Genomic DNA, 23011 nt, shown 5'->3' with positions numbered 1-23011 from the left:
TTTCATTTATGTAACAAGATTTGGAAGAATTGTCAGGTATCCCAGAAAGCAGGTTTTTTGGCTTTCTGTGAGCTTCTTAGTTGTTTTCAGGGAACAGTTTTATGTTTGTCTCAGAGGTCATAGCTACTACAGGTGCTTGCTGTTTATGCTGTTATGCAATCATCGTGGTAAGTCTGAAAGTTTAAGCAAGGAGCTCACTCAAGAGAAATACAGGTCTCTCACAATGTTTTGTCAGATGCTTTCTAGGTAAATATGGTCAGGACATCTTCTCTTAAATGGAGAAAACAAAGATATCTTCATCACAGAATGAAAAGGACTATAGAAACCGCAAGCAGAATCAGGGATAAACTGTGCTGGGTACTGTAATTGTACGTTTAATATGTATGAAATGGCCTAGCTCAAGAATGTCACAGAGACAATAGAGTAAGAGGGAGAAGGGAAGACAGTAAAAAGTGTTAGACCATGTGACTTGCCTTCAGCAAAATGTGTGTTTAAATGCAATTCCAGAATTTATTTCCTGAAATATCTGTTAAAAAGCACCGACATCTCTGAGAATCTGTCCTTTTGTCCTGGTTCCAGTTAGGACAGAGTTAATTTTCCTCCTAGTAGCTGGCAGGGTGCTATGTTTTGGATTAGGATGAGAAGAGCGCTGATAACATGCTGATGTTTTAATTGTTGCAGAGCAGTGTTTCCACCAGGCCAAGGACTTTTCGGCTTCTCGCTCTGCCCTGCCAGCGAGCAGGCTGGGGGTGCAGCAGGAGCTGGGAGGGGACAGACCCAGGACAGCTGACCCAAACTGGCCAAAGGGGTATTCCATACCATCTGGTGTCATGCTAAACAATATATAGGGGTGGCTGGCCGGGGTGGGGGGCCGGCTGCTCGGGGATAGGCTGGGCATCGGTCAGCGGGTGGTGAGCGATTGCGTTGTGCATCACTTGTTTCTTACACATTATTATTATTAATACTATTATCATTATCACTATTATTATTATTATTGTTATTATTATATTCCTGTCTTAATAAACTGTCTTTATCTCAACTCACCGGCTTCACTTTCCCGTTTCTCTCCCCCATCCCAGAGAGGGAGGGGGGAGGGTGAGCGAACGGCTGTGTGGTGTTTAGCTGCCAGCCGGGTTAAACCACAACACCTTTTAATATTTATTTTTTTTTTGCAATTCTTCTGATTTCAGATTGGCACATTCCGATCCTGTGTTTAAGAAAATTTCTTACAGAGAATATGAAGCTGATTTTAAAAAAGAAAAGCCAGCAAATAAGTCTGCAGGTAAACAGGAAAGAAAAGTTCTGAAGTATTTTTGTTTGTTGGTCTTAAAGCCAGTAACCTGCTAAGCAAGCTTGTTCTTGCACATTTAACCAAATGGACACAGGGGATGAGGTCTCTACAGTGCACTAGGCTTTGAAAGGCCATTGAGAAGCTGGATTTTTCAGAGGCTAGGGCTCAGTGCTATCTGCAAATAAATTGCATGGTACAGAGCTGTTCCCTTCATTATCAGCATCAGATGAAACCTGCCGTACGCATTTAGAATTGCATGGCACAGTCACAGCGATGACACCAATAAATTCATGTGGAATTAGCCTAAGGTCTGAGACTAAATATGTTTCTGATAGATCACTGGAAAGGAAGACACAAACTATGAAGTCAGGTGTGAAAAAATATCCCCTTGCCTTTACTGTCCACTACTGCTTGAAGACACTTTAAATGGATGGAAGCAAATTCTTGTACTTATGCCATACATGAGCATTGTACTTGTATTCTGATACTTATGCAGAGTACTTATATAGTCTATCTGTGCTTCATATTAAGGAATAAAATAACTTCTAGATGGTTAAAACCATCTAGATTTCAAAGCAAATGTGAGGTTGGTGATATCAAATTGTTACAAGTCAGCCTGAAAGGTCTAGTCTATGATCCAATTCTTCCCAGACGTGTGTTCTCCTGTAATTTCTGAAAGTGCTTTTTCTTTACAGAGGAAGAAATTTACAAAATGGTTTACAGTTGGTTACAGTTACAGAGTAACAGTCCAAAGGTTGCCTTAGTGATCCCTTTTAAGAAGGGATATAAGCCCCTCTTAAAACCTGTTGCAGGCTATGCATAAAGAAATTGCAATATAAAACCAATTATTTCTTTGGATTACATGTTTGTTGGATCTTTTTGTCCTGTGACTTATGGCATTGAGAGTGCTACTTAAATGTTTGAATGCCTTTCTAAACTCTTAATCTGCCTTCCTGAAAATGTGTGATTGAATAGTATGTGAAGGATCCCTAGAAATTCCCAATAATCCTCAACATGAACCTTTTGATAAATACTCTGTACTTGGAAAATAGCCTTTTCTTTAAGTGTTAGTTTCCAGATACACAATTCATAACATTACTGACTGTGAACTGCATGTTTTACACTTCCCATGTCCCTTTTTATGGGTAAATATTCATTGCAGTGGTATTATATCCCCATTCTATATTTTGTGCAACTTGTACTTTAGCAGAGGTCACATTCTCTGCTGGAGAAGAACTCTTCCTTTCTCTAAACAGACTGTTTTTCTCACAGCTTCCTCTTTTCTTATCTTGAATGTCTACAGGACTTCTCGGACCAACCCTGCGTGCTGAAGTCGGAGATACTTTAGTAGTTCACTTTAAGAATATGGCTGACAAGCCGGTCAGTATTCATCCCCAGGGCTTAGTTTACAATAAAAAGGCAGAAGGTAAATGCTATAAAAGATCCATGTTTTCTTCTTGTAGACTATTGCATGAAATATAGAAAGGGCCCCAGACCAATGTTTGGGGTTATGTGTAACACAAATATATGTTGATCGTGGATTAAAACTTCACACTCAGTTAGCTTCTTGTTCATCGGTATAATACTGGGAATATGAGTGTCTTCTGACATGTACATTCTCCCGACCAGCTCCCCTGTCTGTGTGCTAATACTTTTTGTTCCTCAGGAACCTGGAAGCAAAGGGAGTTGAAGGGCAGTGGGCTGTATTTTCCAGCAGAACCTGAACATACATATTTGGATAACACTGATATAGTCCAATGGTTTTCCAGAGTACAACGATTGAACCCCATTCAGGCAGAACTAGCTTTTTATCACTCAACTTCATGCTGTCTGGCCATTTACCTTCATCTAATAACCAAATAAAGAGTAGAACGGAATTTAATGTTAGGACAATTTAAGGGGTAGTCAGGGATACTACTTCTCAAAGAGCTCTAGCCGTGGATATTCTGGCAAGGAAAAGGGTGGCCCAGGAAAGTGTTGAGACTAGAGTTTCTTTAGGTCTTCTGGACTTTCCTTCCTGGAGCAGGTTTTGATGAAGGAGGAGGAAGAGAAAAGAACTGTAAACTTCAAAAGCTTTTCAGAACAACACTGATCTAGAATTGCAGAAGCAAACACTGAGAAAGCAAACAGTCCATGAATGGATTTGTACATACATGGGGATCTGACAGCTTTTGACCTTTGAATCGAGCAGGTGGTTAGCTGTATGTGAGGCAAATGAAACTCAGAACATTATCTTGCTCCCTCGCATACTGTTTGGAGTGAAGACCCACAAAGTTTTCAGAGACAATTCATCCTGTAATTGCAAAATGATCTATTTTAGGAAACATAAACTCATTGATGCAGTTTATGATCTCTTTTTGATAGTCTACAAGCTGACAGTTAAATGTCAGCATTAACACAGTGAGTTTGAGTGACTGACTGTGTTTCTTGGATTGCCTTGCCCTAGGTGCTGAACCAGAGCTCTAACCTGCAGTTTTCAAATTTATTCAAGGCTTTATTTATTATATGACTGCAAAAGGAGTTTTGCCTTCATCTCATGGGGTTGGACAAAATATGTTATTGAGTGTGATAGGTAACTCAGTTTGACTATGCTATCGATATGTCTTTTATACCTAGAATTTTCGTTTTCTGACTCCCCTTTGTCATATCATATTGGAGAGGGGGGTACTGTAGGCGTAGATATGAGAGATTACTGATATCCAGTGCACAGAAAGTCTAAAGCAGCAGGCCAGTGCTAGCCTGCATGATGGCTTTATGAGAGATGATTAGAAAGATGACAAAATGGGTAGTATTCATCCACAAATACATCCATAAAGGATAAGTGAGCAGAGACAGCTTCATGCCATCCTAACCCTGGTCAGACCATTGAACAGCCCCACCTTTTGGCAGTGAAAAAAAGTCCTAGAAAATTTTAAATTTGTAAGAAACAGAAGAATTGAATACGTACTCTTCCCTATGCTACTCTCCACAATGTGAATAGAACCATGAGTCATTCCTATGTATATGAACCATCATAAAGGCAAGAAAGAAATCAGACTTTTGGAATTGATTGTATGAGCTTTAATTACCTCATGCTTTAATTATTCTTTATCTTCATGTGACCCTGCTGGCTTTTCTTACAGGCTCCCTGTATGACGACAGGACATCATCTGTAGAAAAACAAGATGATGCTGTACTTCCAGGCCAGGTCTACACATATGTTTGGGATATAACAGAAGAAGTTGGTCCAAGAGAAGCTGACCTTCCATGTCTTACTTACGCTTATTATTCTCATGAGAATGTGGCAATGGATTTTAACTCTGGTCTGATTGGAGCACTGCTTATCTGCAAGAAAGGTAATGAAATGCTTTGACTACTGTAAGGTAACGTAGGCTTATTTTTTAATAACATTAAGGTTGTATGTTAATGAGGCAAGATATATTATTTTTCTTTTTTACATGTAGTGTAAAGGAAATGGTTTTCAGCATCCTTCTTTCAGACACTGAAGTTTTTACATATCAGTTTTTTGCAGATTCATCCTATAATTGTACGATCATAGTGCTATTAGTGGAAATAATTGCCTGTATTGATGGCGTTTTCAGTTCAGATTGTGCAGTTCAGTTTTAGCCATTAAATATCTGATCCCCAAATTCCTGTCTTAGAATAAATACTTTTCTTTTACAGCTTCATTTGAAATAGTTTAACCATTCTGGAGAATAAGGCACAGAAATAATCATTGTTTTATTCGTGCCTTTTAACGACTCTCTGATCAAAAAGCCGTAGCAGTCTGTTTTGTAAAAAGGATTTGAAATCACAGAGCAGCATCTTTTGCTAGTCATTTGAAAATATGGCCATATTTGAGCAGATTACAAGTCCTTGAAAATTGCTTATGCATGTGATCACAGTTTGTCTCTCAGCAGTTTCTCTGCATTCTATCTTCACTAATACAAACTGGTGTCTTGTAGGACATGTAAGTAACCACTAGGTACGTGTCACTGATTTGAGGGAAGTTTGAAACAGCCTAACACTGTGTAAGCTACTTAACCTACTTGCTGGTCCTTTAAATCATAGATTTTTCTGTTAGATATTCTTTTTTTAGTAAAAGTTTTGTGAGTTTCTGATCATCTTTCCCTGCAGTTCGAGTCAAACATGTTGTATAGACTGCAGACTGCATGGACTTGGATCTTGACCCTTTCCTGTACAAGGAAAAGATTATACAAGGGCACTCTTCTCACTGACAGACATCTGTTCAAATGCAAAACTTGCCTACTCATTATTACTGAAAAGGAGTGTCATTAGTACTAACCGTGATCCTCCTGAAGTTTTATTTATTTATTTATTCATTGAGAATTGGTGCTTTTAGTATTAGAATACAACACAATACTTAGTTGGAAGGGACTTACAAAGATCACTTAGTCCACCTGACTGACTGCTAACTAAAAGTTAAAGTACATTATCAACTGCATTATCCAAATGCCTCTTGAACACTGACAGCCATGGGCATCTGCCACCTTCCTAGGAAGCTTCTGTGTTTGACCACCCTCACAGTGAAGAAATTTTTCATAATGTCCAGTTTGACCCTCCCCTGGTGCAGCTTTGTGCTGGTCCTGCACATCTGCACAGCATCAAGACTTTTTCTTTTTCCAGTTTTGCCCTATCTAACAACCTGACTTGGGGTAGGCAAGCGTTTGGGAGGGGACACAGCTGACAACCTGATCCAAATTGGCAAAAGGGATATTCCCTACCATGTAACATCATGCTCTGCAATAAAAACTGGAGATAGAGGACAAAGAAGCGGTGGGTGGAGGTGGGGTTGGCTTCCAAGGTGAATTTTGCTCAGACTGGCTGGGCATTGGTCTGCTTATGGGAACTGATGAGTGATTTTTTAGTGTGTCACTTGTTTGTTCATTTTTTCCTTTTTCCCTATACTACCTCTGTCTTGACCTACACGTTTTTTTAATTCTTCCTGTTCTCCCATCCTGCTGCAGGGGATGGGCAGGGAGTGAGCAAGCAGCTGTGTGGGTGCCTGGCTGCTGATTGGGGTTAACCCACCACAGCCTGACACATTATGAGCGTCATAGGTTGTGTAATGTGGGAAGGTTATAAAAGGGGACTTTTGAGTTAATACATTGACTGAATATTCTTTGCATGACAAGCAGATAAATTCCTCTGTTGATCCGAGACTCCTTCTTTGCAAGAATACAGGAGTTTGTAGCCTCATAAAAAGGAAAGAATTATATAAAGATAGCTGTTTCCACTGCAGGTGCTTCCTCCTAAGTAGAATAATCTGCAAGCTCCCAAATTTTTAGTTCCAGCAGTCCAAATAACATACGTTTTAGTCTTGAATTATGTACATTTACTGAAAGTAGCAAATTGAAGTTCTTGATCTGAGCAATCTATAGAAAGAATCGGTGAAATCACACCAGTTCTGTGTGGCAGTTAATTATGCCTAAAATTAATTCTGCTTATGGATAGAAATCTCACCTGCATCACAAACTCAACTAAATAGCTTCTTATAACTGATCCAATTCTGCAGTGTTTGTGATTCTTTTGTACGTAGAAGTTTTTTGCTTTTTAAAGGAACTGATGATCTCATTGTGGTGCTTGAAAAGGCAGTGTTCACACTGCAGATGGCTCAGACATCATTCTTCTCTTTGCCTTGTAATCTCAGAAGAGAAGCCAGAGTCTGATCGTGGACAGAAGGCTGTTTGATTCTACCATTCATTAAGGTGATATCTGCAGCACATTGCCAGAGTTGTCTGAGTCAATTCATTGCATGTTTTTAATCTTCCCTTGGATATTAGAGACTTTTGGTTCCATGGTTACCCAAACCCAAAAGCACTGGAGAAGTAAAATCACTTTATGATCATTATTAAGATCTTTGGTTCTTGGGCAGGCTCAGCCAGCACGTGGTAACAGATGAAGCAAGCTCATTAAATACACAAAAACGCTGTTACACTGATGTGGAAACTACTCTACTTCTGCTTGAAATTGAGATCTGTTGTTTCTTTCTTCTTCATAGGAAGCCTCAATGAGGATGGGTCCCAGAAACTTTTTGACAGGGAGTATGTACTCATGTTTGGTGTGTTTGATGAAAACAAGAGTTGGCAAAGATCAGCATCGCTCAAATACACAATTAATGGGTATGCTAATGGAACGTTACCAGGTACTACCCAAAGCTTGTGTGATGTGAAATGAACATTAGTGAAGACTAAATATTGCCTTTAGTGTTTTTGTGGGGTTTTTTTTGGTTTTTTTTTTTTGTGCAAGAGAGCAGGAATGTAGAGGAATTGGATACAGCCTTTTTTAATACATATGCTGCTAGAAGGAAGTTATGCCATATTGCTGATAAGAAGAACAGGATTACTAACTTAAAAAATAAAATATTTTTTAACTCAGGTAATGGGGAAATAGTGATCTGGCTAGGTAAACTGCTGATTTTACAGCATATGGAACATAGCAGATGGAAAACTTCCTGTAAGTGGAAAATCGGTTGCTGTTAAATCAGATAATTAAGTGGGAAGACCTTGAGGGTAGTAATAGGACTATTTTGTTGCTACTGTTTCCCCTTCTCTTAAGGAACTACTTTCATATCTCCGTCCAGTCTATTGAGCAAATACAAAAGACTGTTTAGAGTTTTTTTGTTTTTTTTTTTAAACAAATTCTGGAGAGGGTAGTTACTTTCACTACACGGAACGTCACTTTAGCGTGGGTCCTTGTCATTTTTTCAAACAAGGACAGACTGGCTCTCTGAAAGAGAGCTACTGGAGAGCTTTCTCCTTCTCAGTCTCACTATAAGTCAGGTTGTCACTTGCATGTAAGATTTAAATATATCTTCCACTGACTTTACAGAATTCTGGTACCTGTTTCATTTACAAGGTTCTGAAACTTCCACGTTGCAATTGCTAATCACAGATATCAGAGATTTATTTAATGTTTTGAGCAAAGACTCATATTACACTTAGTGTGGCGTGGGGAATTTGTATGATTTGCCTGTATTCTGAACACTACTTCACTTTTCTTTCAGATTTAGAGGCTTGTGCATATGACAACATTAGCTGGCATTTGATAGGAATGAGTTCCAAGCCAGAAATTTTCTCCATTCATATCAATGGCCAGGCCATGGAGCAAAGACATCACCGAATTTCTACTGTTAACCTAGTGGGTGGAGCATCAACCACAGTAAACATGACAGTGAGCGAAGAAGGAAGGTGGCTGATATCTTCTCTTGTCCAAAAGCACCTGCAAGGCAAGGAAACATCTATTTATTAGACAACTGTAGAGTTGTCCTCTTCTTCTGTATGTCCCAAAGAGCTTCTCCTGTTCTGCAATGGTACAGTAACCATGTTTCAGCTGGTTGTCATTTCACTAAGAAACCAGCAGAGAACAGGGCATTTTGTTGGAACTGGAAATGTAAGATGAACTAAAAGGTGTTCTTACCTGCAGCTTTACAGCTGTGTGCAGATCACAGAGCAGCAGCAAATCTGAACTTGAGCTTCTAAGTCTGTGAGCTGCTCAGATGAGCAACATTATAAAACAAGTGAGGAACTGCCTGTTTCCTGCGAAACTGAGCGCTTTTAGCTATGGACCACTCAATCTAATGAAAATATTTACTCCTTGTCATTTGAAAGTGTGTATAATTAGGGATCAAAATTCTGTTTTAAAGAATGAGAGAAATCTCTCTTATGAGAGCTGGAAGACATATATTTTGAAGGGGGGCAAGGGAGAAGGAGGAAAAGTAGCTTTCTATCAGTTCAGCTGGTGTTTTCAAAAAGGATTAGTTGAGAGAGCTGCTGTATTCAATTTGATTAATATGGATTCCTTAGAGGCCTCCCAGCCTACATTTAACCTATGTGGATGCAGCCTTTTTAAGCCTGAGATGATGACAGTTGTGGACCAATGCATGCAGGCAACCTTAGCTGAAGAGATGAGAAATGCAATTGAAACGGTAAGATTTCATAAAATGGAAAAATCACTGTGGTACTCTTTCTTTTCAATTAGCTGGAATGCATGGGTACCTCACCATAAGAGACTGTGGGGACAAAGAGGCGAAGAGGAGTCGTCTCTCCTATAAAGAGCGCCGTATGGTCAAGAGCTGGGAATATTTCATTGCTGCAGAAGAAGTCACTTGGGATTATGCCCCAAATATTCCCGACAGCCTTGACAGGTAAAATAATATTTTGTCAACATAATAGAGAATGTTAATATGAAATCACAGAATAATTCAGGTTGGAGATGACCTCTGGGGGTTGTCTCACCTGAAATTGTACTCAAAGCAGTGCCAACATCAGTTATTTCCAACTGCAAAATTAGACCAGGCTGCATCTCATTGAGTTTTCAAGGCTGGGGACTCCTCAGCCTGGGCACCTTTTTAACCTCACAGTGAAAAAGATTTTCCTTATATATAATCAGACTTTCTCATGTAGCAGCTTGCATCTATTGCCTCTCATTCCTTCACTGTGCAACTCTGAAGAAACGTCTTGTTCTGTTTTCTTTGTAATCTTCCATTAGGTAGCTAAACATAAAACTAAGATGCCTCCTTAACCCTTTCTTCTCATAACTGAATAAACCCAGGTTTTCCTTGTATGTCATGTGTTCCAGCCTGCTAAACACCTCAGTGACCCTCCATTGTGATCTCTGTGGTGTGTCAATGCCTTTCTTTTGCTGGGGTGCTCAAAAGTGAACACTTTCTTTTACTGCTAATGGGGAGCTCAAAATATTCAGATGACTTGGGAAATGCCCAAGGTAGCATGTGAGCCTGTTTTCTAAATTGCTTTTCAACATGAATTCTGCTGAAAGGAACAGTCCTTAGAGGAGGAAGAGAGTATTTCTACAGAATAAAAACGGCTCCAAAGTAGATTAAATAAGTCACAATAAATACACATATTGGGCTATTTCATTCAACTTAAGATAAATAGAAAGAATTATTTAACAAACATGAGGTCATAGCGCACAGTGTTGCCAGTGCACTGTAGGTCAGAGAGGTGCTCCGCCAGTTCCTCACTGCTGTAGCAGTGCTGATGTTACAAGCTGATGTTTGTAAGAACCTGTAAGGATTTAAGCAGATCAAGACACTTCCTTATCCTGTGTGGAGTTACAGTTTCATATAACTCCTTAGAAACATGTTTTTGGCATAACTCTAAGTATACCTTCTTCTTTGGTATCGTTTGCTTCCCTTCTCACTTGCACTTGTGTGGGGGCAAACTTGTCTCATTTTATATCTCTTTCTTTGCTAGTTACATGGCATCGATTAACTACCTCAGTGCTCCAATTTTTCTTCTTTTATTCAGAATTTCAGCATTCATCCCTGTTCAGGAACCCTTTTTGAAGGGCAAATGACGAGAGCAAATACATTACTCTGCATTACTTAATATTTATCCTAGTTTTGTTCAATATTAGAATTCTCAACATTTTTAAAATTGGGTATAATGCTATTGTATGGTGCTTGATAGGGATATAAGGTTATTTTAGCACTGTTCCTGTCTCTCCTGGAGTCTTTGCTACTGTAAACAAAGTGTTTTTCCTATGCTTGACTATGCCTTTTTAAGAGAACAGCAATTTCTGCTGATTTAACTTGAAATGTAGCTGCTACTTGAGTTTCTTTCTTGCATGTATACTCTATTAAACACAATGAAAACTCTGATACTAACTGGTCACATATGGTCCTAAAACACAAGTCATGTTCCAAGCTTCTTACCTAATTTAGTTTAAAACCTGGGATGAGGACTGTTTGATTAGTTTAGGAGGTTGGATTTTTTTTTGAAGCAGTGAGATTTCTACAGGTTTATCCAGTGCGAGTTCTGTATTCTAGCAGATTCCACTATTCAAATTTTGTTGATCAGTTTGTCTTTTCCTTTATTTTTAAGACACTATAAAGCACAGCACTTGGACAACTTCTCAAATCTCATAGGTAAAAAGTATAAAAAGGCTATTTTTAGGCAGTATACTGATGGCACCTTCACCAAACGTCTGGAAAACCCTCGTCCCAAGGAAACTGGGATCTTGGGCCCAACTATAAGAGCTCAACTCAATGACAAAGTTAAAGTAAGTAACATAAATTCAGAGATATATACTATAGCATAATTTTTCTATTGGGCAGAGTTACATGAGAACTAGTTTGATTATTTTTTTTGACAAATCATATAGCTAGTGTTATAAATATTGGCCTTATTAAAAGGTATAATGATGAGTGACGGTGTTTAGGTTAAATTTTTCAACATTCTGTCTATAATTTCCATAATTGTGCTTTATTTTACAAACACTATTCATTTACACTTTTTGTGAAGTATGTTTGTATATTGACAGTGGTCCAAAATGAAAAAAGTTAGACCCTGTTGGACTTCTGGGGAAATTTAGATCTGAGGCTGAAATTAATGATATGCTCACTCCTTGCGTTTTTTGTGGGTTTTTTTTTCTGGCTGTTTTAGACAATGTTACGAAGATTTCATAGTTAAATATTCTTTTATTGAGTTATCAAATGAAACTACAAAGCTTCACAGGCTTGTGCTGCTGCTTTGCAATATCACTTCCACTTACCTTTTGGTTGTCACTTAGTGATACATCACAAGGTTTCATGGCCTTTCGTTGCTACTATGATTCTGAATCTGAATTTAGCACAGTGTTTCTTCCTTTTTTCCCCTGGTTTTATCACAAGTAGATAGGACATCTTATCTTTTCTGCTCGCCTCCCCTTTGGGTCTTGGAGTCTGGGAAAAGATAGGCTTTTAATTCAGACTTCTCTCATACTGAAGGTTATGAAGAATTTCAGTCAATAATTTCACATGTTTCTTGAAGCAGTATGTACCTAAAAGCTGGAAGAACAAATGTTCTTTTTAAGTTTTCTAGAAAGTATGTGTAAGAAGCTGAATTTCACTTAATGGACTCCACAAAGCCCAGAATCAGTGGGATCCCGACAGGTATCAGCAGCCTTTAGACACTGGATTTATAATGTTAGACAATATTTAAGGTATCCCTGTGCCTTTCCAGCTCTTCCAGAGCTGAAACCAGGCAAATTCTACTGTAGTTGAATCTTTTGGTTATATGTTCAGACACAGATTTGTGGAGTACTGAATTATTTTTGTCTTTTTTGTTTTGTCTGTCAATACAGATTGTATTCAAAAATAAGGCCAGTCGACCCTACAGTATTTACTTCCATGGAGTGACACTTTCAAAGAATGCAGAAGGAGCAAATTATCCTCTGGATCCCACAAGTAAGAAATTTGTGGGTCATGTTTTACATACCACTTACTGTTGCGGAGGGTTTCATTGTTTTGAAAGTGATGCTGTAGATAGGAATGCATGTCTAGGAGACCTGAATTCTATGCTCTGCTTTTGCTGACCTGTTACATTGCTTTATAGAGAAACCAGGGTAGTGTGTGCAAACCATAAACAACTGCCCTTTTTTTTGGTGTCTTAATTTTCTCTTCTTGCTTGTGATTTTAGAGAGAGACAAAAGCTCATGCTGAACTTACTTAGCTTGAAATGGTATAACTACACCAATTTCATTAAAAGGTGCAACCTGACGCTGTATAAAGATCTGACTCTAAGTTTGTATCATTATTGTTTTCCCTCTTTATTTTTTCCTTAGGCAATGACACCCAGAGTAAAGGAATTCAACCAGGGAAGACCTACACTTATGAATGGCAAATTGCTAAAACAGATCAACCCACTGCACGGGATGCACAGTGTATTACAAGGCTATATCATAGTGCTGTAGATATTGAGAGAGATATAGCATCTGGACTGATTGGCCCACTTCTAATCTGCAAAAGTGAAGCACTGACTCAGAAGGGTGTGCAGGTAACATGTCTGGCAACCTTTTGGAGAGATTTTGCTTATGAATTTATCTACAGTGAAATTTGGTTTTGCTTTGATTTAGAGAAATGTCTTGTGAAGAACAATCAAACTAATATTTTTCTGAAGAAATGACTTGAAGACGTAGTAATCATCCACAGTTGTGGAGGAATTATATTCTAATTTTCTTAGAGCAGCATTTCAACAAGAAGTCAGCCTGATTTGCAAGTCTGTTCCTAGACTCGATGCTAATTTTTCCTGCTGCTGTTATGCACTCTAAAGACATTCAGATCTGAGCTGGTTCTTGTCTGTCAGACCCTATTGAGTTACATCCGTTACAATCTCAGGCATCACTAAATCTAGAGCAATGCGACAGGATTGGAGAGTCTGGGAGAGTGGTTCTCTATTTACAATCCATTGAAATCTTGCTGGCAAAGACTGAAGCATTGCTTTGGAGAAAAAAATGTCAAAAGCTTGTGCTCAGGTCAAACCAGAAGGCTGGTCCTTTTACAAAGTGCTCTGTTGCATACCATCTGCATGTAAGTAGTGCTAGTGGCTTGCTCAGTGCTCCACCTCAGGCTGGTTGCTGCACTGTCATCCTGAAGTCCTGACCCTCTACTTCCTTCCATTTAGCCCTTGAATCACACTTACCACAACTCTGTTGAAGCTTGCGTTGTTTACATAGTAAATAAGAATGTCTTGGCTCATAAAATGCAATTGTGCTCTGTTGGTTGTCTTTCAGAAAAAGGCAGATGGGGAGCAGCATGCAATGTTTGCTGTGTTTGATGAAAATAAGAGCTGGTACATAGAAGATAACATCAAGGACTATTGCAGCAACCCTGCCAGTGTTAAAAGGGATGACCCCAAGTTCTATAACTCGAACATAATGCACAGTGAGTGGGATATCAAGCTGAAGATTATGAAAGCTCATGTGAGCCTGAGCATTCAGTGATTGATTGTTCAGAAATGTAGTGCAATTAGGGAATTCTGTGGCCAGCACTGGGCTGGCTTTCAAACCAAAGCAAAGGCAAAAGTTATTCAATTTGATGCAGCTCTCTGCTGATTTGGAGATGATATTTCCAGAGCTGGAATTTCCATCAAGGCTATTGGGGTTTCAGCCCTGTGCCAGTCTCTCTTTGAGTGTAAATATGAGTCCTGTTCTGTGGACTGACATTGAAGAACTTTAAAAGTCTTGCTCTTTAGTTTTAATATTGGTGAGGCACGAAAATATTGAGACCGCTTCTATTTTGTTTTCATTTTAGCAATAAATGGCTATGTGTCTGACAGCAGTGAAATCCTTGGATTTTGCCAAGATAACGTGGTTCAGTGGCATTTCTCCAGTGTTGGCACTCATGATGACATTGTCTCTGTGCGTCTTTCTGGGCATGCTTTCCTGTATAAAGGAAAATATGAAGATGTGTTGAACATTTTCCCAATGAGTGGAGAATCAGTCACAGTGGAAATGGACAATGTTGGTAAGTGGCAAGACTGCAGTGTTTATTTGACAGCTCCTCTAAGATACTATTTTATTCTTTAGTCTGTAAAGATTTACCCAAATTGAAAAGCTTTTCAGATAAACACAGCGGCATAAAATCTTGAATCATTCCCCAGTGCTACTGTTACGTATACAGTTTTGTTGGCTTAGCACATAGCATAGAGGTTGTTTGTGTTTGTTTCTTGTTGTTTTTCTTTCACTTCACAATTAGAATTAGGGTTAGCAACAGTTGTTTTAAGGCATTTTAAGACTGTCCATGCAAACAGTCCAATATCAAGTCCACTGCATAATTCCCAACTTTGATTCCCAGCTTGTCCATCCAAAGTAACCTAAAATGAGCCAAGATTGTCAAATTACGCTGGTCATTATTGAACAAAGTGGCTATGTATTACCTCTAGGCTTGTGGTCATTTAGCAGCAGTAGAGTCTGCCAGCCTGAATCAGATCACTAACTAGTTCGTTAGTATCCATCTCAATATCTAACTAGAATTAATACCAGATCCTGAAAAAAATGGTATTACAACCCATGTAGTCCACACCTAAGGAATTACCTATGAAAGGAGAGAAATGCATTCCTCATTGAAGACTGTCCAATGATCACCTTAAAATCCCACAGGGTTTAGGTATCTTTATTTAAAATATCAGTGGTTTTTTTTTTTAGCTCTTTTGTATGTTTGAATAACTGATTCTTTTTGTCCTCTAAGCTTGTTTTCAGTGATCTCACAATCTTAAGACCTTATCAGTTAAAAATGCATTGTATGTTAAAAGTTTTTTTTTTTAATTTTATTGTTCAAGTCTGGGGGATTATAATAACTTCATCAGAATTGCTGCAATTTCACCAGTTGCAGGGCTGCAACTGGTTGCAGGGGCTGCAGGGCTGGTTCTCATTCCTCTCTCCCAGCTGCTGTTGTGCAGCAGTTTTTTTCCCTGTCTTTAATCTGCTCCCACAGAGGCACAAACCAACAGTGGTTATTGGCTCGGTTCTGGCCAGCAGCAGGTCCCTTTGGAACTGTCTGGAGCTGGTTCTGGTCTAACATGCGGCAGCTTCTGGATTCTTCTCACAGAGGCTACCCCTGAAGCCCCCTGCTACCAAACCCTTGCCACATAAACCCAATACACTACATCATTCTGTCTTCTGTCACTTCTGCTAGTTCCAAAAACAAGCTGCAACAAGCAAAGAACTTGATCTAATGCTGTCTAAGGAATCAGATTTGTATTTTGTTCTCTGCATATCCTAGTTTCAAATGGAGGAGTTTATCTTCTAACTTGAAAGTTTTAATAATTCCTCCAAAACCTAGACATTTAGATGCTCGGATTGGCAGCTTAATATTTTATGTCCATAGTAGAAATTCAAGTTACTTCATTATTTTGAAGATCATCCATCCTTTTTGCATTCAAAAGCTTTTAAAATGCTGTGTTTGTCAAAGGTTTGTCTATGTTTTCTCAAAGTGTTTGTTTTGTTTGGAATTCCTTGTGTGTGGTAATATATGTAACACAAAAGACAGCTCAAAATTAAAATTTTATCTCAAAAGATCAGAATCTTAGATCTAGCTGTAAACATAGGATTCTTTATACAATTTATTTCTTTCTTTTTCATGAGATATGTTTGGACTCAGATCCTAGGTGCACCTTAATCATTGGAGATCTCCAACTCTTATTTATTTGCTATTGTTTATTTACATTTATTGATTATTTTTCACTGCAGTGGAGCTCATAGGAATCCCAGCTGAGGATTAGCACTCTGCTATAACAATTGCTGCAGAAACAAACCCAGCAACTTGCCCTGACCATTTACACAACAGGCAATATCCACTCCAATAAATACTGCATATTAGAAAAACATTTTTTTTATTTTGTTTGCAGGCACTTGGCTTTTAGCATCCTGGGGTGCCCCAGAAAAGAGTTATGGCATGAGGCTGAGATTCAGAGATGCCAGATGTGAATATGAGGATGATTCTTCGTTTGAAGTTGTGGATTTCACATACACCAAGACTGATAAAAAGGCTGTTTCCACCTCAGCTGAAGAAAGTGTGGGAGAAGAAGCAGAGACAGATGATTTTGAAGATGATTACCAGGAAGAGCTGGCTGCTATGTACTCCATCCGAAGCTCAAGGAAGTCAAAAGGAAATGAAGAAACACAAAACCTCACAGCACTGGCCTGGGAACAGTATGAAGACGCTGCTGCAAGTTCTAAGGTGGCTGTTGACTCAGGTCTGAAAGTTATAAACACCAATGAATCCACAAAGTTCTTAGAAATTCATACCACTCCTCTTCCCCAAGTTGAGGCTGAAACATTCCAGTCAAATTACACATCAGTGACAGCAGAAAAGGATTTATTTTTAGCTAGCACGAGTGATGGAAAGCCTGACTTAGTATTTGAGAATAGAAGCCAAAGCAGTTATGCAATAGATCACAGTAACATGTCTGCAGCTGAACACTTGCTGAGCAATGGGGAAGCCCAAATGAAAGTTGCAGAAGAGCCTTTGACTAATGGAAAGGACAGTATTTTTTTTTCAGAAGAACATCAAACAGAAAGCACGGGGAAAGGAACTGACAGCATTAATAGTAAACGGAAAAAGCGAAGCTCACTGGCTATTAAGTTTTACTCCGTGCAAAAGATGAATGCCCTTCTAAATCATGTAAGAAATAAAAATGTCTCATTTTCTGACAAGACAAGTGCACCTCATTCCATGCATCATGCAGAGAACACCACCAATATAACTCTTGTGGGAGATGGACAGCTTCCAAATGATTATGATGATGAACTGGAAGAGGAGGAAATTAAGGTGGGAAATGCTATGCCAGCAGTTAATTTGACACTTGAATTGGATGTCTTTGTAGGAGGAGATGAGGCTAATGCATCCAGCCTCTCTGAACTCGAATTATCCAAAGACAAACAAGCAGATACTTTTTCTTTAGATCATACTTTGGGCAATGTAAGACCTAATTCCAGCCCTGCACTAGTGAAGAACTTACTGGAAGCATCATTGCCCAGGACCGTGAAGTATTCATCCAAAATGACAAATGAGGAATGGAATTTGGTGTCTGCAAAGGAGAGTCTGAGATTAGAGGCAAACTTAGATAAGTCTGTTAGTGGTAAATTCCGTCATGGTGGCAGAAATGGTACATTATTCCTAAATAAGCATATGAAGAAGGATGAAGGGTTTTCAGGTCTAATGGGAGGAAAGCGCAAAGGCAGCCACCTGCACCCAACTCTGAAAGGAAAGCGGGGAAACAAGAACGATACTTTGAGTTCATCCGGAACCCTCATCAGGATACGAAGGAAAAAACAGGAATACCCAAAAACTGCTCACTTGTTGAGCCCAAGGAGTAAAAAATCCCAGAAATTCACCAAACCTACTGCAGAGTTTGGCCGCGCGTTGTTTCCGATTGAGGCCAACCACACGATGCTGCCATGCTGCACTAACACCACAGAGGCACCCAGTGAGGCCAGCCATGGAGGGCTGCCAAATCACACGCTCTCGCCACGGCAGTTTAAGCCATCCATTGTGATTGGTCTTCCCCATGGAAATGGAGACTACGAATATTTTTCAGGAGAATATTACACTGAGGATACATCAGGTGGTGAATATGAATACCATTATGTGACCTTTGATGACCCGTACATGACAGACCCAAAAGTGAACATCAAAGAGCAACGTAACCCAGAGAGCATTGCTGAACATTACCTGCGTAGCAGAGGGAATGAGAGGAGATACTACATTGCAGCCAAGGAAGTCTGCTGGAACTATGCAGGATTTAAAAAAAGGTTTGGCTAAATCCTTTACTTTCTTTTTGCATACCATCCTCATATGTACTAGCAGAATGTCGATATACGTGCTCGTACATTAAAGAACATCTGTAACGTGCGGTGTGATTTCAACGTTTCAGTTACAGGACTCTAAGAATTTTCCATGGGAGGCTGGAACCCACTTAGAATGTCACATAGAGAGATTACTATAAGTAAGAACAACGTAACTAAAAACACTTCCCTTTTTTTTTTTTTTTTTTTACCCCCCCCCCCCCCCCCCCTTTTGTAGACTCACTAGAAATGGTCTTCAAAACAGAAGTTGAAAAACCCTGTATAGTAGGTCAGGAGGGAAACTTCCAGTCACTTTTGTTATACTTGAACAGCGTGTTTTACGTCCTCCTTGAATTCTTGAATTCTGTAGTAGAAACGGCATAGAGACTTCCTTGCGCAAAGCCTTTCCAGTGTTAAATGGGCTAACTGATCTAATACGTGAAGAACGTGCTTAGAGGCAGCATGGAATCACAGTTTCTAGCACTAGCAAGAAGTGGTTCTGGTGTCTCAGTTCTCTCTTGTAAAATTAGATAATACTTTCCAACCTTACAAGGTCATGGCACTGAAAAATACATGCAAAATGATTAACCATGCTAGTGATGGAAAATGCTTTATATTTAAAGTGAAAACAAAGCTGCATGAATTATAGCAGTGTTGTTCTTACTGTTTAGAGAAATCAGAAGCTGACTGGATCACAGACCCTAACATTGAGGATTTTCCTTGTATTTTTTTTGACAGCGCCCCCATGCCACAACAAAAAGTATGTGACTTGAGAGAGACTCGTATTAAAAATTTAACTTAGTTCATCCAAATTAAGATCACTGCTTACCCTACAGTGTGTAGAATTCCTAGTCATTTTTTCATCAAAAAGCTGAATATTGTTGTTCTTTAAATGAACAAGACCAAAATTGCCTGCTTTGCCACAACTTCAGTTTTTATCACAAGCAGCAAAAGAAGGAGCAAGGAAACAGCTAGTACAGAAAAATCATATATATCAAATATATATATAATATATATATATATACATATATAAATATATAATAAATTATATATTATATAAATATAATATAAATAAATATATATAATAATAAATATAATCAAATATATAATTTTTCAGATTGAATTTCCAATTTATTTGAATGATTTTTTCCACCCTTTTTCTATATCCTCTGGGTTTATTCCTGACTCACCTTAGTCTGTGTAAATGGCACTTGTAAAAATAGCAGAAACCACAGACAGTTTCTCAGTGCGCTTGGAAAAATAAAGAAATCCTTATGCTCAGAGCTCTATACAGACCTCCGCAGTGAGGTTCATTCTCAGCCTCTGTGATATACGTAATTTCAGTGAAGTTAACAGAGCCCATGGCATATGCAGTCTCAGTGTGCGGAGGAGCTGAAAACCAGTCTTCCATTGTATGAGGTGACATAGGTTAAGTTTCTATTTTTGCATTACTGGTAATAAGGCAATGTTTCTATTTTATCAGAATAATAACCTCCTGGTGCTTCTATTTAAGACCTAAAGAATGGTCTGAGTGATTAAAAGCGTATTGGTTCTTACCCTCTCTGCTTTTGCAAAATACAGATATAATTAGATGTAAAATGTGTTTCTGTTAGGTTTCTGGAAATGGTACATCTATGAGAGTAAGGTGTAGGTAGCGCAGTACATTCTGAGCTAAGCTCTGATTTAGCTTATTGAGGCTAATGGTAAAAAAGTAAAACAGCTCAAATGGGTTTCCAGAGGCTAGTTGGAGTTTTTTTTCAGTGACAAATGACCAAATCTTTGAAGGATCTCATGAACTGAAGAAGTAGAATTGATTAAATATTGTAAGCTACGATTTTCAGAATCCTCTGACATTTGTGTGCTTATTCTTTATATTCTGAAATGTTTCTGTTGTAAGAGTACTTATATCTCATCAGAGCAATTTCCAGTTCACTTGTATGATTTTTGTTGTTTGTTTGTTTGTTTTGTTTTGTTTTTTTCTGGTGGGAATTTCGTTTCAGTACAATGGTGAACGACAAAGCCTGTAAAGATGGTACCACATATAAAGTGATTTTTCAAAGGTATACAGATAGTACCTTTACAACTCTCCAGGATGAAGGCGAGTATGAAGAACACCTTGGCATCCTGGGACCAGTTATCCAGGCTGAAGTGGATGATGTAATCCTAGTAGGTCACTGTTTTTGAGTATGTGTACAAGATAGGAGTCTCATGGTGATCTTAGAGTGATATAAATGAGTCTGAAAATACCACGTTTTAAAAGATGATAGGGGAAACATTTTTCAGAGCTAGAAATTGCATTATGGACAGAAGAGCACAGTGATGTGTTGTTTCACTGAAGGGGTAGTATCCCCCTTTTCTCCACTATCCACAGTAAATTCACTTCTGGTTTTCTAGTTTCCAACCGTCAAATACTCCTCGCCATTCTCTGTCCAGTCTTCCAGCACACAAGGATGGAGTACATACAGTAAATCTTGTACACTTCTGCTTATTTCCATGAGTGGTATACATAGGAACACATTGAACTATGTTAAAAACATGAGTAAGAAGAAAGTCTACTTTAGCTTGGGGAGGTAAATATGGAATTTCCCTATCCTCATGTCTCTTCTCTGGGACAAGGGAGAAGCGCTGATTTCAGTGTGACTGACACATACAGAGGTGTAATGTTACTATTTGGTTATCTTGTGCCCTTCTTTACTGCAACCACGCAGCAAAACATAAGTAGAAACTCTCTGCTTGCTGTAAATAAGCATACCCAGGAGTGAAGGGCAACAGCAAGAATCTTAGGAGTCTGGGCTCAGTAGAAGACAGGGGGTCAGACTCGTGTTTCCTACTTTGTAATTAACCACCTGCATTGTAGTATGTGACTCTGCATGGAGATCTCAAAAGATATCCTTACCAACTTTGACATGGACAGTGTGGCCTGTAGTCACAGTGTGGCCTGTAATCTTGATCCTGGTTTGAGGTTATTGGAATGTATTGTGTAGGTGCTGTGGTTTAGGCCTGAATTTGCTCAACAGAATTTTTTTCCTTTTTTCTAGGTTCATTTTAAGAATCTGGCATCCAGACCATATTCCCTCCACGCCCATGGACTCTTCTATGAAAAGTCCTCTGAGGGAAGCACTTACGATGATGAGTCTACTACGTGGTTTAAGGAAGATGACAAAGTTCAGCCGAATAGCAGCTATATATATGTATGGTATGCAAACAGGCGATCAGGACCTCTGCAGTCAGGAGCAGCTTGTCGGTCCTGGGTCTACTACTCTGATGTAAATCTGGTAAGGAAATCGAAATAGACATTGACAGTGTTGCTGCAGTTGATCACAAAATTGTTTAGGTTGTAAGGGACCTCCTGATATCTAGTCCAATTCCACACACCCCCCAGCTCTGGCAGAATCTGATACAGTGGGTTGTCCAGGACCACATGCAGTCAGGTTTTGAACATCTCCAAATGATGTTACTGTACAGCTGTGGAAATGTAAGATGCAGAACACTTTTTAGATAGCTGTCCTTTTTATCTGGCCTAATGTTCCTATCTGACATTTAATCTCTTACATTCAGTTAAAAGGGGACATATGCAGTTGATAGATTTAAATTAGGAAGCTCTAGTTGACTGAGCAGAGGAGAGTAAGGTTACAAAGCAGTGGAAACGCAGGCCCCTTCCCTTGAATTTTTAGGGTCCAGTGCGCTTCCATAGAATGTTAGGCTTTTTGACATCTTTTGGAAAGTCCACTCTTACATTAAATGTGGGTTTACTACCTTTTAGGAGAAAGATACTCACTCAGGTTTGATTGGACCGATACTGATCTGTCAAAAAGGAACCTTGAGTATGTCAAACAATGAAAGAACATCCACCCGAGACTTTTTCTTACTTTTTATGGTCTTTGATGAAGAGAAAAGCTGGTACTTTGACAAACGTTCTAGAAGATCTTGTACTGAGAAGACCCAAGGAACTCAACAATGCCACAAATTCTATGGTACTTACTTCCTTTTGTCAAGTATTCAGTTTATTGGGGTAGAGGGAAAGGTGTTGGGGAGGTTTTCTCAACTCACCCTGCCTTTGAACATGCATAAATCCTGCACATTAATTATGTAAATTTTTTGTTGTTGTTGTTCTCCTGTACCTGTAATAGTCATAGTTTTATATGCAAAGATTATCATTGGCTGGAAAATTGTTATTAAAATGTAGAAAGGACATGTTAGACAAAGTTTCTACAGAAAGTTTCTTTCACATGCATTTACCCCCTGTATTTAAAACAAACAAAACTATTTTCAGTAAGAAGCTAATACTCTGGAAAAGTGAAACCTGCCTGAGTTGTAGAAGTACAATAATAATTTGGCAAATCAGCTAGTTCTACTGAAAGAATTTTAAGCAGTTTTAGGACAGCCTTTCATATTACCTCTGTGTGGATACAGAGATTTTAGTTATGTAGAGTTAAGTAGCTACGTGTTGAAAGGTAATCTGTTGTTCTCTTTGAAATAATGGTCATTAATGAAACCCTATGGAAATCTGCACAGTCTTTTAAAAATCTGATGTTTTTGTGCCATAAATCTTAAGTGATAATGTTTGAAAAAGGCATGTTGAAAAGTAGAATCTGCCTTTGAAAATGTGGTCTCCAAAATCAGTTATTAATCAAGGGTGTCAGTTGTGACAGA

The 23011-nt window shown here is 38.8% G+C and overlaps 1 protein-coding gene across 2 annotated transcripts in view; it reads left to right on the top strand.

The window, feature by feature from the left end:
* The window catches only part of F5 (coagulation factor V), a 40565-nt gene that overhangs the window by 8100 nt on the left and 9454 nt on the right, over window positions 1-23011 (top strand). The window contains exons 1-16 of one of the 2 annotated variants that reach the window (XM_083820409.1): window positions 866-911; window positions 1191-1282; window positions 2595-2717; window positions 4414-4626; window positions 7293-7436; window positions 8298-8519; window positions 9272-9437; window positions 11137-11314; window positions 12377-12479; window positions 12857-13068; window positions 13805-13955; window positions 14325-14537; window positions 16420-18325; window positions 20359-20524; window positions 21397-21633; window positions 22122-22332. In XM_083820409.1, coding sequence (XP_083676535.1) covers window positions 2657-2717; window positions 4414-4626; window positions 7293-7436; window positions 8298-8519; window positions 9272-9437; window positions 11137-11314; window positions 12377-12479; window positions 12857-13068; window positions 13805-13955; window positions 14325-14537; window positions 16420-18325; window positions 20359-20524; window positions 21397-21633; window positions 22122-22332 — 4183 coding nt within the window. In that variant the 5' untranslated portion in view covers window positions 866-911; window positions 1191-1282; window positions 2595-2656. Of the gene's footprint in view, window positions 1-865; window positions 912-1190; window positions 1283-2594; window positions 2718-4413; window positions 4627-7292; window positions 7437-8297; window positions 8520-9271; window positions 9438-11136; window positions 11315-12376; window positions 12480-12856; window positions 13069-13804; window positions 13956-14324; window positions 14538-16419; window positions 18326-20358; window positions 20525-21396; window positions 21634-22121; window positions 22333-23011 lie in introns of those variants that run through there. The other variant, XM_083820408.1, reaches the window with a different exon arrangement.

This window comes from Anser anser, assembly GCF_964211835.1.
Source record: "Anser anser genome assembly, chromosome: 1".
Taxonomy (NCBI): domain Eukaryota; kingdom Metazoa; phylum Chordata; class Aves; order Anseriformes; family Anatidae; genus Anser; species Anser anser.
Note: the sequence above shows the minus strand (reverse complement) of the source record. Positions and strands in the feature narration are given on the sequence as shown.